The following is a 15,351-nucleotide window of genomic DNA, read 5'->3' on the forward strand; positions in this document are numbered from 1 at the left end:
CGTTGCTCACTGGGTCGACCACAGCTGTCACGCTGATCTCCAGCTGTCGAGGCCAGAGGATTAGGAAAGAGTCCTAAGGTCCTGTCCTGGATGACGTGGTCTTGCCAGGGCACAGGTGTGCACTTAAGAGTGACGGCAACCGGCAACACGGCCACGGGTACGTCTTTGACATGATTAACCCGCTCTGCGAAGCTCTTCTCTCACACGGAAAGGGCAAGGGTGCGACGTAGGGGGTTCCAGGTCACTGTAAGGCTTTGACCAGCTAATACCAGCTCAGCGCTTAACTCAGCGACCTTAACAACCTCGCTTCTCCAAGGAAACCAGTGCTCAGGGCAGGCGAGAAGCCACAGCGAGTAAAGGCTATTGCTTCCAAGTCGAATAGCCTCTGTCTAAGGTTCTATCCTGAGACCCAGAAGGCAGGAAGGACCCTCCCGCAAGTTGTTCTGTGACCTCCACACATGCCCTACGCGGAGTGACAGGAGAAGGGGGAGGGAACGGAAGATGGGAGGGAGAGAGGAGAAGTTCTGATGTTAAGAAGAAAAAAAAAAAAACGAGCGCTCAAGGCCAACATTGCCACCGTGGCTCAGGCCCTGGGACCGGACCGGCTCCCGGCCTGGCAGAAGTACTTCCGCCCTCATCCAAGATGGCGGGGGGGCGGGACGGTGTCGGCAGGCGGAAGCGGCCGGGTGGCCACTGGTTCCGCACCATGGCGGCCGCGACCGCCTCCCCGGCTCTGAAGCGGCTGGATCTGCGCGATCCCAACGCTCTCTTCGAGACGCATGGAGCGGAGGAAATCCGCGGGCTGGAGCGCCAGGTTCGAGCCGAGATCGAGCACAAGAAGGAGGAGCTGCGGCAGATGGTGGGCGAGCGCTACCGCGACCTGATCGAGGCTGCCGACACCATCGGCCAGATGCGCCGCTGCGCCGAGGGCCTGGTGGACGCCGTGCGGGCCACCGATCAGTACTGCGCTCGCCTCCGTCAGGCCGGCTCCGCGGCGCCCCGGCTCCCCCGGGCCCCGCAGGTCAGTCCGGAACCCGAACCCGCCACGTCCCGCCGCCCTCGGCGTCCGGCGGACCCCACCCCTCACCTTCCGCCGGAGGAGCCCGCCCCTCGCGCCGGTCCCGGCTCCGGGAGGCGTCTGCTGGCCTTGCTCTGGACGCTGATCCGCTCCCGAAAGGCGACCGGCCTTTTGCTCCAGGAGCCTTCCCGGACTTCCGGACGATTCCCTCGCGTCCCTCTGGTTCCCGGTGCTCTCCTTCCCTTTTAACTGAAAACGCCAGGGGTCTCTCCACAGTCAAGGAACAGATTCTTCCAGTTTGCTCATACCTTCCCATCAAGTCATTCATTCCTCATCCCACCCGGTACCCGAGCGTGGAGGATTGAGGGAAGGCAACCTCAGCCGTCAGGCCCTCCCCCTTGTAATAGGCGAACAATTTCATTTTAGGCAACGAAGCTGGTCTAGAAAATTCAGGGCATCCTGTCTTCCGTTCCCTGAAACATTAAAGACCTAATGCGGAATGGTGGGGTGGGAAGCGCATCTTAAGCGTGTCCATTGGCCAAGGCATGAACAGAGAGCATATAGGGTAAATATTTTTAACCTGGGAGAACTTACCGAACCAGAAGAAAGAAACAACAAAAGCACAATCTAACTCTCATTCAGAGCTAGCTTTCTCATGCTACTTGGGTTTCAGAAAAATCCAAACCAAAAAACTGGGCGAGTATAATGAAAATGGACATAGAAGGTTGGAAACACCTTGGTCCTTATCACTCCCTGGTCTATGCATTAAGTACAGCCCCCTTCAGAGGACCAGACTTCGTTGGCTAACTTCCGCACGCCTTTAATCCCAGCATCCGGGGAGGCAGAGGCAGGCGGATCTCTGTGAGTTCGAGGCCAGCCCGGTCTACAAGAGCTAGTTCCAAGACAGGCTCCAAAGCTATACAGAGAAACCCTGTCTCGAAAAACCAAAAAAATAAAAATAAAACAAAACCCCCCAAAACTTTAACTATATAAACCTAGTTTTTAAAATGTATTGATTTTCATAGTTATGCATTTCTAGGGCAGCCCCACAAATTCCTTCCCCATTCAAATCACAAAAAGAAGCCTCCCAAATCCTTTTCCTGCAGCTTACATTCTAACCAAGGAAATAAATCCATGAGAAGTTCAATTTATTTAATTAAATAATTTAGAATAGCAGTAGAAAATATTTTAGCATAAAAGTGATTAATCACCAAGATTGTGTCCGTCTAACATAATAGTTCCGGAGGAAGTGCTTTAGGTGTGGGTTCTCCTCAGTGAGGAGAACTAAGGTTTGGGAGATTGTCTCCAGCCAGCTAGGCTGTTAACAAAATATTCCACACTGTGTGGTTCATAAAGAATAGAAATTAATTTTCCCACAGCATTGGGTCCTGGGAAGTCCAAGATCAAACTGTTAGCATTTGATGTCTGAAGACCTGCTTGCCTCTCATGGCAGATAGGGAGGAGCACACAAGAGCCAAAGTTAATCCACCTGCCCTGCCCCCAACACACACACACATACACACACACATACACACACACAGACGCATTGCACTAGCGAAGACAGAATCCTGAGGTGAGAGGGCAGACTGAGAGGCCTGAAGCCTGGGCCAGATGAGCAGTGAGCACAGAAATCTTTGGTGCCCTCGAAGAGGGAGGAGAGAAAGTAGGAAGGCTAGACATCAGACAAAGGAGGAACTTGGATAAAGGGTTCCTGCCACCAATAACTAGATGGGGAGATGTTGGCCTGCGTCAGACCCCACTACCCCATGGCTGAGTGACTACGTCTAGCTTGAAGAAACTTGATTTAAAAAAAAAAAAAAAAGACAGGTTTTCTCTGTTTAACCCTGGCTGTCCTAGAACATTCTGTGTTGACCAGGCTGGCTTTGAACTCACAGAAACCCACCTGCCTCTGCCTCCTGAGTCCTGAGATTAAAGGTGTGCACCACCACATCTGGCAAAAGCTTCAAACCTTAAAGTATCCCACGACTTCTCCCCAAGCCCGTATAAAGGGAGCCATGCTTTTGTTCGCTCTCCTTCTGCCCTCCAGCCGCAGCCGCCATCCGAGAAATTCTACAGCATGGCTGCCCAGATCAAGCTGCTGTTCGAGATCCCCGAGAAGATCTGGAGCTCCATGGAAGCCTCTCAGCATCTCCAGGCCACACAGCTCTACCTGCTCTGCTGCCACCTGCACAGCCTGCTCCAGCTGGACTCCTCTAGCTCCAGATACAGCCCCATCCTCTCGAGATTCCCCATTCTCATCCGGCAGGTGGCAGCAGCCAGCCACTTCCGGTAAGTGAGTGCGCCCAGGCTCTCTAAGGATGTCTGGACCTCACTTAATCCCGACTGTGTCCCGGAGTCCCTCTTCTTTTTCACCTAGTTTGGGGTGAGATACTTCACCCCAAATGTTAGCCATTCCTTGTTGATCTTTGTGAGTCTTCCTAGGTCAACTATTTTGCATGAAAGCAAGATGCTGCTCAGATGCCAGAATGTGACAGAGCAGGCTGTGGCCGAGGCCCTCTGCTCTGTAATGCTCCTGGAGGAGAGTTCTCCCCGCCAAGCCCTCACAGATTTCCTGATGGCCAGAAAAGCGACTATTCAGAAACTCCTGAACCAGCCTCACCACGGTGGGTGTGCTTTCCTCTAAAATTCTCTAACGGGATGGAGTGGCATGTGTCGAGACAACCCGAGGCATCAGTGTCCTGTGTCCAGCCTCAGTAAAGGGAAAGTTTAAACGAGGGTGATTTCTTCTTCCAGGTGCTAGCATCAAGACCCAGATTTGCTCTTTGGTGGAGCTGCTGGCTACCACTCTGAACCAAGCCCATGCCCTTTTCTACACTCTACCGGAAGGCGTGCTGCCCGACCCATCCCTGCCCTGTGGCTTGCTCTTCTCCACCCTGGAGACAATCACAAGCCAGCATCCCACAGGTGAGCTCAGACCCTTTCTCCTCATTCCATCAGCTGATCTGCCCCATGTCCCAGCTCCTATGCCAGATTCTGGGGGATAAATCAGTGAACTGGGAAGATTCTGTCTCTTACTCCGTGAACATCGTAGTTGAGTTGAAAAAGCAGATGCTGAATCTTCAGCTGTCCAGGGTGTTTCTTGATGCCAAGCATAGTCATTGCTGTAAATGCAAAGTACCGGTTGCCTAGCAACATTGGAGGGATCTTCTCAAGGCCAAAGAGGACTTCCCTGGGGAAGTGAGGTTAAACCGAAAGCTGAAACCAGGAGGTGGCGGGCCTATTACTTGACATCACACGCGAGACAGAGGCAGGAGGATCTCTTTGAGTTCAAGGCCAGCCTGGGCTACAGAATGAGTTCCAGGACAGCCTGAGCTACACAGAGAAACCCTGCCCCTAACTACTCAGTGCCTGCCATGTGCCTGTATCCCTAGCTACTCAGAAATCTTGGGCAGAAAGACCACTAGGGCTCAGAGTTGGAGACCAGTCTGAGTGACATGGCAAGATCCCACCTGTGCATGCGTGCTCACACCCATACACGACTGTACAGCATTCTTTCATTCCTTCCATTTTTTGCCTTCCTTTCTCTCCTGGCTGTACTATTCTTCTCAACCAGCAGAATGGCAGAGTGTTGGGAAGCTGCCACACACAATGAAGGCCTGACATTTCCTATTCTTCCTTTATCTAACCTTTATCCAGACTGCCCCACAAGGGCAGTGGACTAGGATTTCCCTGCTGGTTGTTTAGTTCTTAATATGCTGTTCAAAGCACAGCCTGGATTCTTCTCCCTTGGCTTTTCTCCAGGAAAGGGCATCGGTGTCCTGCAAGGGGAGATGCAGCTGTGCAGCTGGTTCAGACACCTGCCAGCCTCCATTATGGAGTTCCAGCCAGAGCTACGGACGCTCGCTCATCCCATCAGCCAGGAGTACCTGAAGGACACGCTGCAGAAGTGGATCGACATGTAAGCAGAGAGCATCCCCGAGGCTTGACCTGCATGCAGCCTCTGATGTGGCCACACTTGGGAGGCATGTGCTGAGACTCTCAGTCACCTGGGTGACGTGCCACATGTCAGCCACCCACTCGGGGTGCACTGCTCCCCTTGTACCCTCTTAGTTATCTGTGTGGGAGAATCAGAAAGCTATTTTTTCGTGAGTTAGAGAAATAGCTCAGCAGTCTAGAGCGCTTGCTGTTCTTCCAGAAGATGTAGACCCAGTTCCCAGAGCCCATATCCATCTCTGTAACTCCAGCTCCAAGGGGATCTGCTGCCTCTGACCTCTGGGGGTATCTGCACAAGCACACAAGTACACATAATTAAAAATAAAATCTCTGCCAGACAGTGATGGTGCACGCCTTTAATCCCAGCACTTGGCAGAGGCAGGCAGATCCCTGAGTTTGAGGCCAGCCTGGTCTACACGATGAGTTTCAGAACAGCCATGGCTACACAGAGAAATCCTGTCTTTAATAATAATAATATCTTTAAAATAATTTATCTTTCTGAAACAGTAAGTAAAAGCTTTTCTCCTTATGTTTGAGTTATATCTACTCTGAGCTTTTGTTTAATGTGCTGGTTCTAAGCCATGCCATGGAGTTCTAGATAAAACGTGGCCTGCTAAGGGCTGCAGAGCCCCAGCGTCAGTCCAGTTAGAAATGTGCAGATGGACCCAGGCCAGAGGCTTCACATGAAGTTTGAAGAATTTTCTTAATGAAATAAAAACCACAAATCAAGGCCAGGTATGCTAGTGCACACCTTCAGTCCCAGTGCGCAGGAAACAGGCCTGTCTACATAGCAAGTTCCAGGCCAGCCAGGAGTTTATAGTGAACCCTCTCTTTACACACACACACACACACACACACATATGCATGCAGAGGTCAGGAATCTAGTGGAGCCCAAGGAAGTGGTCTTGTTGCAGGTGCAGTGAAGACATTAAGAATGGGATCACCAACCTGCTTATGTACGTGAAGAGCATGAAAGGTCTCGCAGGGATCAGAGATGCCGTATGGGACTTGCTCACCAACGAGTCTGCCAGCCACAGCTGGGAGGTGGTGTGTCGGCGGCTTCTGGAGAAGCCACTCCTGTTCTGGGAGGACCTGATGCAGCAGCTCTTCTTGGATCGGTTACAGGTGCGGTGAGCATCTCTTGGACTGCCTGATGCCCAAGCCTAGTGTGCCCTTTTGTCCACGTTGAAAAATGCCCTCGTGTACTGGATGCCTTCTTTCCCTGTTTCTTACCACATCTAAATTTTCTAAAAGCTAAGAGAATTAGCAGGTCCCTGTCTGAAGCCCCTCCATGATGGTTTGTCCTCTGCCACACAGTGCTGACAGCTTTAGCCCTTTTTCTCATCGCTGTGAAATACCTTGGGGAACCGTGTATTTTAGCTCAGAGTTTTGAGAGTTCAGTACATGATGACTTGGACCCCTAGTGAGGCAGAACATGTGACCAGAGCACGTTAGAGCCTCTGAAGTGAGGCAGAACACGTGACCAGAGCATGTTAGAGCCTCTGTAATGAGGCAGAACATGTGACCAGAGCATGCAGCAGAACCTTTTTACCTTGTGGCAAACAGGAAGCAGATGGGGTGGGAGGGACAACAGCACAGACCCTGAGGAGACACCAGTGGCCTTGCTTTCATTAAACCCACTCCTAAAGTAGCCACAACCTCCCAAAGTGCCACCAAGGTAGAACATTGACCTACCTTGAGCCTGCGAGGCATTTCACACTCAGGTGCCAATACTCACTCTGAGTGTGGTAAAGAACGTTCCAGATGCTGGCATAAATTGCCATTTCAGCTCGTTTGGAAAGTTCCATGAAGTAATGACTGAAACTCTGCTCTCCTCTTTAGACCCTGACCAGAGAAGGTTTTGAATCCATCTCCAGCAGCTCCAAAGAGCTTCTGGTCTCAGCTTTGCAGGAACTGGAGAGCAACAACTCCACATCAAATAAGCATGTCCACTTTGAGCAGAACATGTCTCTCTTCCTCTGGTCCGAGAGTCCCAACGACCTGCCTTCTGATGCTGCCTGGGTCAGCGTGGCAAACCGGCCTCAGTTTGCCAACAGTGGCCTCTCCATGAAAGCCCAAGCGGTCAGCCCTGGCGTCCAGAGCTTCTGTTCTGCCCTGGATTCTAAGCTGAAGGTTAAACTGGATGACCTCCTGGCCTACCTTCCCTCCAGTGACACACCACTGCCCAAGGACCCCTCTCCCATGCACCAGGCTAAGAACTCTGCCTTTGACAGACATGCAGATGCCGGGACTGTGCAGGACATGCTGCGGACTCAGTCTGTGGCCTGCATCAAGTACATTGTGGGCTGCATCCAGGCAGAGCTGCAGACCATTGAAGAAGTCACACACGATCAGAAGGATATCCTTCACGGCAGCAAACTGCATGCAGTCCTCTTCATGGCCAGACTTTGCCAGTCCCTGGGAGAACTGTGCCCTCACCTGAAGCAGTGTATTGTGGGAAAGTGTGGGGGCTTGGAAAAACCTGCAAGAGAGGCCAGGGCTCTGAAACAGCAGGGGAAGGAGAAAGCTCAGGAGGTGCTCCCCGTGCAGGCCCAGTGGCAGGAAGTGAAGGAAATCCTGCTCCAACAGAGTGTCGTGGCCTACCGGGTCTGGAGCTCAGCGCTTGTGAAAGTGAGTGACAGGGAGTAACGGGACTTCTTGGGGCCTTACTCCAGTCTGGCCATTCTCAGTCCTGCTGACTTATTCATAGCTAATGCTTATTCATATCTGCCATAACCTGCGCCAGGCAGCTCCTGTGTAAACTTCTGTTCCTCACCCTAGACTTTATGGCATGTTTTCCTCTTACCAACCTGGACAGGGAATCCTGCTTCCTGCTTGTGTGTCAATACCACAGCCCCCTGTGGTCTCCATCCAGGTGACACCAGGCATTACTAAGGTGGCTAGCAACTGCATCCTCCCGCTGGGTGTTGACTTGCCAAGGGAATGGTGCTGGCTGTTTGCCACCCACACACTGGACACTTTAAACCGAAGCTGCGAGGGCCCCGAGGAACTAATGGTCTGTTCTCTTTTTATCACCAGTTCCTGATCTGTGGCTTCACTCAGTCATTGCTTTTAAGTGATGCTGGCTCAATCCTGGCCACTGCCACCAACTGGGATGAACTAGAAATTCAAGAGGAGACCGAGTCTGGCAGCAGTGTCACGTCTAAGATACGCCTCCCTACGCAAGTGAGTTCGTCCCACCATCACGGGTGCTTGGGCCGCAGAAAGGGACAAACTGCTCTGAGGGAGCAGGGTGGTTTGAGAAAGCCATTTCCATGTGTGCCTTCCGAGGACCAGCTGAGCGCTCGCTCAGTGGGCAGATGCTTGATTGGAGAGGTCAAGGTATCCTAAGTGAGGACTGCGTGGGGCTTGCTGAGTGCACTTAGCAACATGTTCTTATCTTTCAGCCGTCCTGGTATGTACAGTCCTTCCTGTTTAGCTTGTGCCAGGAAGTTAATCGGGTTGGAGGCCATGCCTTGCCCAAGGTGACCCTGCAGGAGATGCTGAAGACCTGTGTGGCCCAAGTCACAGCTGCCTATGAGCAACTCACAGAGGAACAACAGATAACGGTAGATACCCAATGTTTTCCCAAACGAACAGACCTTTTTCTTGGATTTGGGCAGTTTGTATGAAGGGCACAGAATGGCATCATTGCCCAGCCCTGGCCCCAGTCCCATAAATATGCTTCATTGTGTTAGGAGAGGCATTTAGCTCTGCAGGTTGACTGTCACCCTGAAGTCAGGACTGGTGGACAGCATGATAAAAGCTTTCACAGTGAAAACAGCTAAGCTCTGGCACCAGTGCCACCATTTGCTCATGCAGGCTCTGGGCAAGCCTTTAAACCCTTGATGTACGCAGGATCAGATAGCAGTAGATGGGCCGCCCAGCTGGGACTGGCTTCCACACACAGGAGATACACCCATCCCTTCCATGCTGGCTGCTGAGTAAGATGCAGGATGGAGGATCCTATGGTACCAAAGGTTCTTTTTAGGATGGGAGGAGGCCCTAGCCTCTCGGCCGCCACTACACCTATGTCTTTGACCCTTGACTTGTCCTATTTCATTGGGAACATTTAAAGGCAGGGTCATCCTGACTTAGAAGTCTTCCCTTCTGAGCCTCAGAGCTCACATACCTCTCCAGGCAAGAAGCCTTGCCCCTTTGTGATAGCCACCTTCAGCTATCAGAGCCTGACTTTAGGGGCTGGGTCTCTGAGATTTTAAGACCAGGGTTCTATACTGAACCTGTGGGTGTCAGCAGCACCTTCTGAAACTGTACCAAGCTGTAATTCAAGCAGAACCTGCAGCTGCTCTGAGACCCATGTAAGCAATCAGCCCCTCACCAGCCAGCCTTCACTTGCAGAAAGAAGGGACATTTCCAATGACCCAGAATCGAGCCCTGCAGCTCCTCTATGACCTGCGCTACCTCAACATCGTTCTGACCAGCAAGGGGGAGGAAGTGAAGAGTGGGCGGAGCAAGCCAGACTCCAGGTGACTATTCTTTCTGGACGCCTCCAAGGCAGCCTCTTCCTGATGCAATTAATGGACAGTATACTTAAGTTTCCTCTTGGGGTTTTCCCAACTTACAGTAGCAGGAGAGTGCAGCGTTCAGTTGAAACCACACTTCAGGTCCAGGATTTAGATCTTTGTCTGGGCCAGCAATAAACTATGTCTTGCACTGTGTAGAATATCTAAAAGCTGCCAGGCAGTGGTGGCACACATCTTTAATCCCAGCACTTGAAGGCGGAGACAGGCGGTTCTGAGTTTGAGGCCAGCATGGTCTACAGAGCAAGTTCCAGGACAGCCAGGGCTACAAGCAGAGAAACCCTGTCTTGGTGGTGGTGTCCATGAGCTGAGCAGTTGGGCAGCCCTGAGGCCACACCACAGGGAAACATCTCCCATTGTGTGTCCTGTACTACTTAGCTGTGGTTGGGCACAATCTTACAATAGTCTGTATGCTGGTGTTCAACAGCCTAAGCTGAGGCCCCTTTCCTGAAGTACTCCCAAAGAAAGCCTGCCATATCCTGCACATTGTTTAGTTTCTCTTACAGTGAGTCACTGTGTAACAGGTAGGTTAAGTAACACTTGCTGAATAAATTTCACAGCCAAGTGAAGCAGGCAGAACCTGTTTGGTAAGCAGAAGGCATATAACTTAGGCATCATGTCTGGCTGATTGTCCTAAGGACACTATGCACCTTGGCTGGACAATGCCCACCTCTGGGTTTCTATCGTAGTAAGAACTGCGAGGTCATTTTCTGTCCTGAAGTGTGTGAAGAATAAAGTTTCTGACTCTTCGCAGACTTGAGAAAGTGACCGACAGCCTAGAGGCCCTCATCGACCCTTTTGACCTGGATGTTTTCACACCACATCTCAACAGCAACCTTAATCGCCTGGTACAGCGGACTTCTGTAAGTTGGGTCACAGTCATGCTAGTGTGACTAGTGAGGAGAGTGGGTGCATCTGGTTCAAATCACTAAGCAAGTCTGCCCCAGTCCTTCGGGCACAGGGGTGAGATCTTCAATAGCAATGCTGGAGGTAAGGGTTAGTTATTTATACAGCCTCACAAAAAGAAATACATGGTGCCGGGCTCAGTGTGAAAGGTGTGTGCCACCAACACCAAGTTCATTCCCTGGGACCCATATGTGAGAAGAAAACTGATTCCAGAAAGTTGTCTTCTGACCTCAGGTGTGCTTGTGGACATGCTGTGAGCATACACAATAAATGTTTTAGAAGTGAACTCCATGGCTTTGAGAGTCTCACCCTTGGCAGATTAAGGAATAATTCTGAAAATTTAGCACTTAAAAGTGCTCTCCCAAACGATGGCTAGACAGGGAAGCCACTGTCTCTTGGGGTGAGTCACTGGGCCCCCTCCTTTCTGACCTGCAGGTTCTATTTGGATTGGTTACTGGTACAGAGAAACAGTTTGCCTCCCGGAGCAGCACATTCAACTCCCAGGAACCCCACAACATCCTGCCACTGGCCTCCAGTCAGATCAGGTGAGTAGCTCGAGAGACTCTGCGGGCCGCGGCTGGCTGTTCACCACTTGAAATCGTCTTTCTTCTTTGAGGTTTGGGCTGCTTCCCCTGAGCATGACAAGCACGAGAAAGGCAAAAACAACCGGCAGAGGCGTCGAAACACAAACCCAGGTTAGTGCCAAGAAGAGGCTCTCCTGGTTCTTCCAACCCCCTCCTCCACTAGGGAGCCAAACCCCACCAGCTCTTTTAGAAATAACCAATTAGGCACCATATGGCAATGCACTGAGGCTGCTTTTTAATGGCGGCACAAGAATACAAGGTTTCACTAGCTTGAGCTCATAGAAAGACGCCCACTGGCTCAAGCAGGTGCCAGCCCCAGCCTGTGAAGAACACACAGCACAGGACAGAGGTGGTTTCTTGCATGTTGGAGGGTAGGGAGAGTTGACTGGTGACTGGCTCCAGCACTGCCATCAGAGCATGGGGAGCAGACCCTTGTCTTGCAGATGGTCCCATCTGTGCCTTTAGCTGGGTGGGAAACAGGAAGCGGGCTTTCTTGAGCATTGTTTTATTAATACATGTTTTGTTTTGGTAGGACGCCATCCATTAAGCCTGCCGGAGCCCTCCTGGGTATTTCTGGATTGTGTTGTGTACATGTGTGCTTGACAGCTTTTCTTAGAGCACTGTTTGACTGACTATTTGTTAGATAGAATTCCAGAAAAGTCCTTTCCTACATTCCCTGCTAGCAAACCCAGTAAGATTTGCGTCCTCAACAAACACAAGGTTTTAAAATCTGGAAGACAGTCCTAAAAGAAAGCAACTTTCTGACCTCCGGGCTTCATAACACTATTTCCCATGTCAACACAGCTGGCCTCCATGCTGTGGCCTTCAGAGCAGCAGTGCGTGTCCACTCTTCCCGGCGTGGGCCGTCTTCAGACTGTAGCTGTATCAGTCTAGCCTGCTCTGGTCCAGCAGCTCCCTCGGACCCTTCTTACTAGAGCCGTCCCTGCTCCTCAGTGCTGCTGTGTGTTGTGTTGAGTGGGGTGCAGTGGAGGGGGAGCTGGCAGGAGGCTTAAGGCACTTCCTCTTCATCTAATGGCAGGTTGGCCCCCCAGCACTCTCCAGAGCAGGTGACCCGACACATCCTGGCTCCTTGTTCAGACAGCTCGCTAGCGAGGAAGAAGACTCACCTGCATCTTCCTTATTCAAGCTTGCCTGGCTCTCTAGTATGACAAAGTAGCGTGGAAACAACGCCCAGGCTCTAATTAAATACTACTGCATCGCTTCCCCAGACGTGCCTCTGCTTGTGTTTCTACACTGCCCCAATCTTCCCGGTTCTGATGATGGAATGCGGCCCCCTAGCAGGCAGGGGTGCTGTCAAGGATGAATTAAATCCTCGCTCTTTAGCTAACAGGCAGCTTGTGCTTCATCAGCACGGACCACTGCCTTGGCTATGGGCACTGCAGGGGTTAGCAGTTAAGCTGTTAATACGCAGATTTATAAGACAATTACTAGGTATTTCTTAGACTGTGGGGTTCTCTGTAGCATCTGCAGTGAAGACCAGAAGAAAACAGGTGTGCAAGTGACATCCTCCCTGGAAATACAAATGTGGAACAGACACGACCAGGCAGGGAAAGTGCTTGGCCTCACGGTCTTCAGGGCAGGCGGCTGTTCCCTTCCAGGAAGGATTTTCCATGGACACCTACACACTAAGAGGTAGTATGGCAGTTAACATCAGTGCAAGACTGAGTCAAACTTCCTATATTTGGAGAGAAAACTTATGTTTTTTTTTTCCCATGGAAACTAGATATTCTTTACTAGTTTATTGAGTTAAAAAAAAAAAACTGAAGATCCCACATTTTTAAGAGGCTCTTACATACAGTAAATGTCTAACTGACGGATGTGGAAATCAGTCAGAGACTTCCTCAAACACTGCCATGACATGGACTTGATGCCCTCTCTCAAAAGAATCCTATAAAAAATTGCTCCCAAGCCCCTCTGAAATCGCAATAATGCAGCAAAACCCCACGTAAACAGCTGCCTGCTGACCCAATACTCAATATAGACTGAAAGCCAACAGGCATTTTTTTTCTGTGTGCAACTTTTAAAAACAAATCATTAAGTTGAAATATTCAATATGCACAGTGCTGTCCCTTCACAGAAGGCAAGAAACTGCCAGAGCATCATGTCAGAGGCCGGCCTCGGTGCTGTAGGCTGTGAAAATGGGCCTCCTTCAGGGTCTGATTGATATGGAAGTAAGGGCCTTGGCACAGTGCAGACTGCTCGGGCAGCACCGGCTGGGGGGTGCTGGGGCAGGATCCAGGGAGGATGTGGCTCAAGCTGCTCTCTGGCCCACTGGCCCTGTCCGGGCTGTTGATGCTGCTGTTGCTGCTGCTCCCACCGCTGTCGCTGCTCGAAGACTGAAAGAAAAAGAAAAGGCCAGGGTCATATCAGCCAGTCTTCCTGAAAAAAGACTTTACTTGGGCTTAAAATAAGACACCCTGTTAAGAGTCTTCTTTGTAATGGCTCAGGAAAATTCCACTGTGATTTTTCTTTAAATTAAAGGCAAATGCCTTTAATCCCAGAACTCAGGAGGCAGAGGCAGGTGGATCTCTGTGAGTTCAAGGCCAGCATGGTCTCCAGAGTGAGTTTCAGGACATCTAGGGATACGCAGAGAAACCGTCTCCAAAAACAAAACAAAAGATCCATTGTGTGATGTGGGAATGATTTCTTATTAATAAAGAAACTGCCTAGGCCCATTTCATAGGCCAACCCTTAGGTAGGCGGAGAAAACAGAACAGGATGCTGGGAGAAAGAAGCTGAGTCAGTGAGTCGCCATGATTCTCCTACTCCAGACAGATGCAGGTTAAGATCATTCCTGGTAAGCCAGCTTGTGGGCTACAAAGATTAATAAAAATGGGTTAGATCAATATGTAAGAGCTAGCCAATAAGAGGCTAAAACTAATGGGTCAGACAGTGATTAAAAAAATACAGTTTCCGTGTAATTATTTCGGGGCATAAGCTAAGCTAGCTATGTGGGCGGCAGGGTGCTGAGGACGCAGCCCCGCCGCTCCTAACACAACAATTGTGTATGTGTTCAGCGCTTTCAGTCACTCATCTTTTGATGGACACCTAAGATGACTCCATCTTGCTGCTATGAAAAGAGCAATACACACAAATGCACAAGTGCTGTATGGTGGGATGCCCAGGAGTGGTCCTCTGGGTTGTACGGCAAGAAAAATGAAAGCATGATATTAAGCTCTCCCAGACTTTACGTGCAACTAGAGAGGGGTCACGAGAAGAAATAAGATTTTAAGGATGTGGGATGGACAGTGTGATACAGACATGAAAGTGGGAAGAGGGCTCCTCGGGTGACACAGGAGGAGGAAAAATCCCCCCAAAAGTATATACTGAACCAAAGACACTGCTATTTCATGTACTCACAACGCTGGGCTTCTCACACACAACTACCCTGTCCGGTAGGAAGTGCTGGGTCTAATGCATGGACCTTGACTGCACGCCCTTCACCTACATCTTATTTCTTCACTTCTCTGTTTTAACCTCTCATTCAATCCACCACTTCCAATAAACAAAGGTGTTTAGTTCTCAGCTTCAAGGAAAGCATCAGCTACTTACTGGTACAGGGATAGAAAAGGCATGCCCCGTCCACAAAATGAATCACTGACACAGGTAACTGACAACTTGCACACAAAATAATGTCCTGTAACTACTTAAGTAGAATATAAAACACACCTAAAAATTAGCCTGTCCACCTTGGTGCCAACACACAATGTGTGCCTGAGTATGTGCCCCTGTGCCCTCTCACAGCATGACCTAACATTTATCTTTTAAAAAAATTAATTTATCACATATACAATGTTCTGCATGCCAGAAGAGGGCATCAGATCTCATTATAGACGGTTGTGAGCCACCATGTGGTTGCTGGAGTTGAACTCAGGACCTCTGGAAGGGCAGGCAGCACTCTTAATCCCTAAGCCATCTCTCCAGCCCACATTTACTTATCTTAAAGAAGCTAATCAGAGGCTTTATTAGAGCAAGTCACTTGAAAAATGTCTGCCTTTCAACACTAGAATTAAAACTACCCTCTTTTATCTGGGAAGGAATCAAAACCTAAGGAAGGGGTACAAATTGAGCTGGTTTAGAATCTGGTTTGAAATTTGGCTCTTTGCTATATATATCTAACGTACATTCCCTTGACAAAGGTATTTGCTTTGAAATATGTTTACAGCTACGTAAAGTCTATACATGAAAGAAAAGACTAGAAAGAAAACAGACCAAAGTAGTTACTCCATTAGAATGGTGATGTGGGAATGATTTCTTATTAATAAAGAAACTGCCTAGGCCCATTTCATAGGCCAACCCTTAGGTAGGCGGAGAAAACAGAACAGGA

The 15,351-nt window shown here is 50.1% G+C and overlaps 2 protein-coding genes across 5 annotated transcripts in view; one reads left to right on the plus strand and one right to left on the minus strand.

Moving 5' to 3' along the window:
• The first annotated feature begins 671 nt into the window (after positions 1 to 671).
• Positions 672 to 12,231, plus strand: Cog1 (component of oligomeric golgi complex 1). Of its 3 annotated transcripts, XM_026780576.1 has the most exons (15): positions 672 to 1,021; positions 3,066 to 3,307; positions 3,461 to 3,642; positions 3,773 to 3,943; positions 4,781 to 4,937; positions 5,887 to 6,097; positions 6,815 to 7,603; positions 8,012 to 8,158; positions 8,380 to 8,541; positions 9,332 to 9,459; positions 10,268 to 10,376; positions 10,855 to 10,964; positions 11,036 to 11,114; positions 11,536 to 11,570; positions 12,043 to 12,113. In XM_026780576.1, exons 1-14 carry the CDS (start codon positions 707 to 709, stop codon positions 11,548 to 11,550), a joined length of 2,817 nt encoding a protein of 938 aa, XP_026636377.1. In that variant the 5' UTR covers positions 672 to 706; the 3' UTR covers positions 11,551 to 11,570; positions 12,043 to 12,113. The 3 variants fall into 3 exon arrangements, with proteins under 3 accessions (XP_026636377.1, XP_013203077.1, XP_005350732.1); XM_013347623.2 differs by having other exon boundaries at positions 11,536 to 12,231; XM_005350675.2 differs by lacking the exon at positions 11,536 to 11,570 and having other exon boundaries at positions 12,043 to 12,231.
• A 517-nt stretch (positions 12,232 to 12,748) lies between these two features.
• Positions 12,749 to 15,351, minus strand: part of Fam104a (family with sequence similarity 104 member A) — a 27,472-nt gene continuing 24,869 nt past the window's right edge. Inside the window, exon 3 of one of the 2 annotated variants that reach the window (XM_005350674.3) lies at positions 12,749 to 13,360. In XM_005350674.3, coding sequence (XP_005350731.1) covers positions 13,124 to 13,360 — 237 coding nt within the window. In that variant the 3' untranslated portion in view covers positions 12,749 to 13,123. The remainder of the gene's footprint in view (positions 13,361 to 15,351) is intronic. The other variant, XM_013347624.2, reaches the window with a different exon arrangement.

This window comes from Microtus ochrogaster, chromosome 7 (genome assembly GCF_000317375.1).
Source record: "Microtus ochrogaster isolate Prairie Vole_2 chromosome 7, MicOch1.0, whole genome shotgun sequence".
Lineage (NCBI taxonomy): Eukaryota > Metazoa > Chordata > Mammalia > Rodentia > Cricetidae > Microtus > Microtus ochrogaster.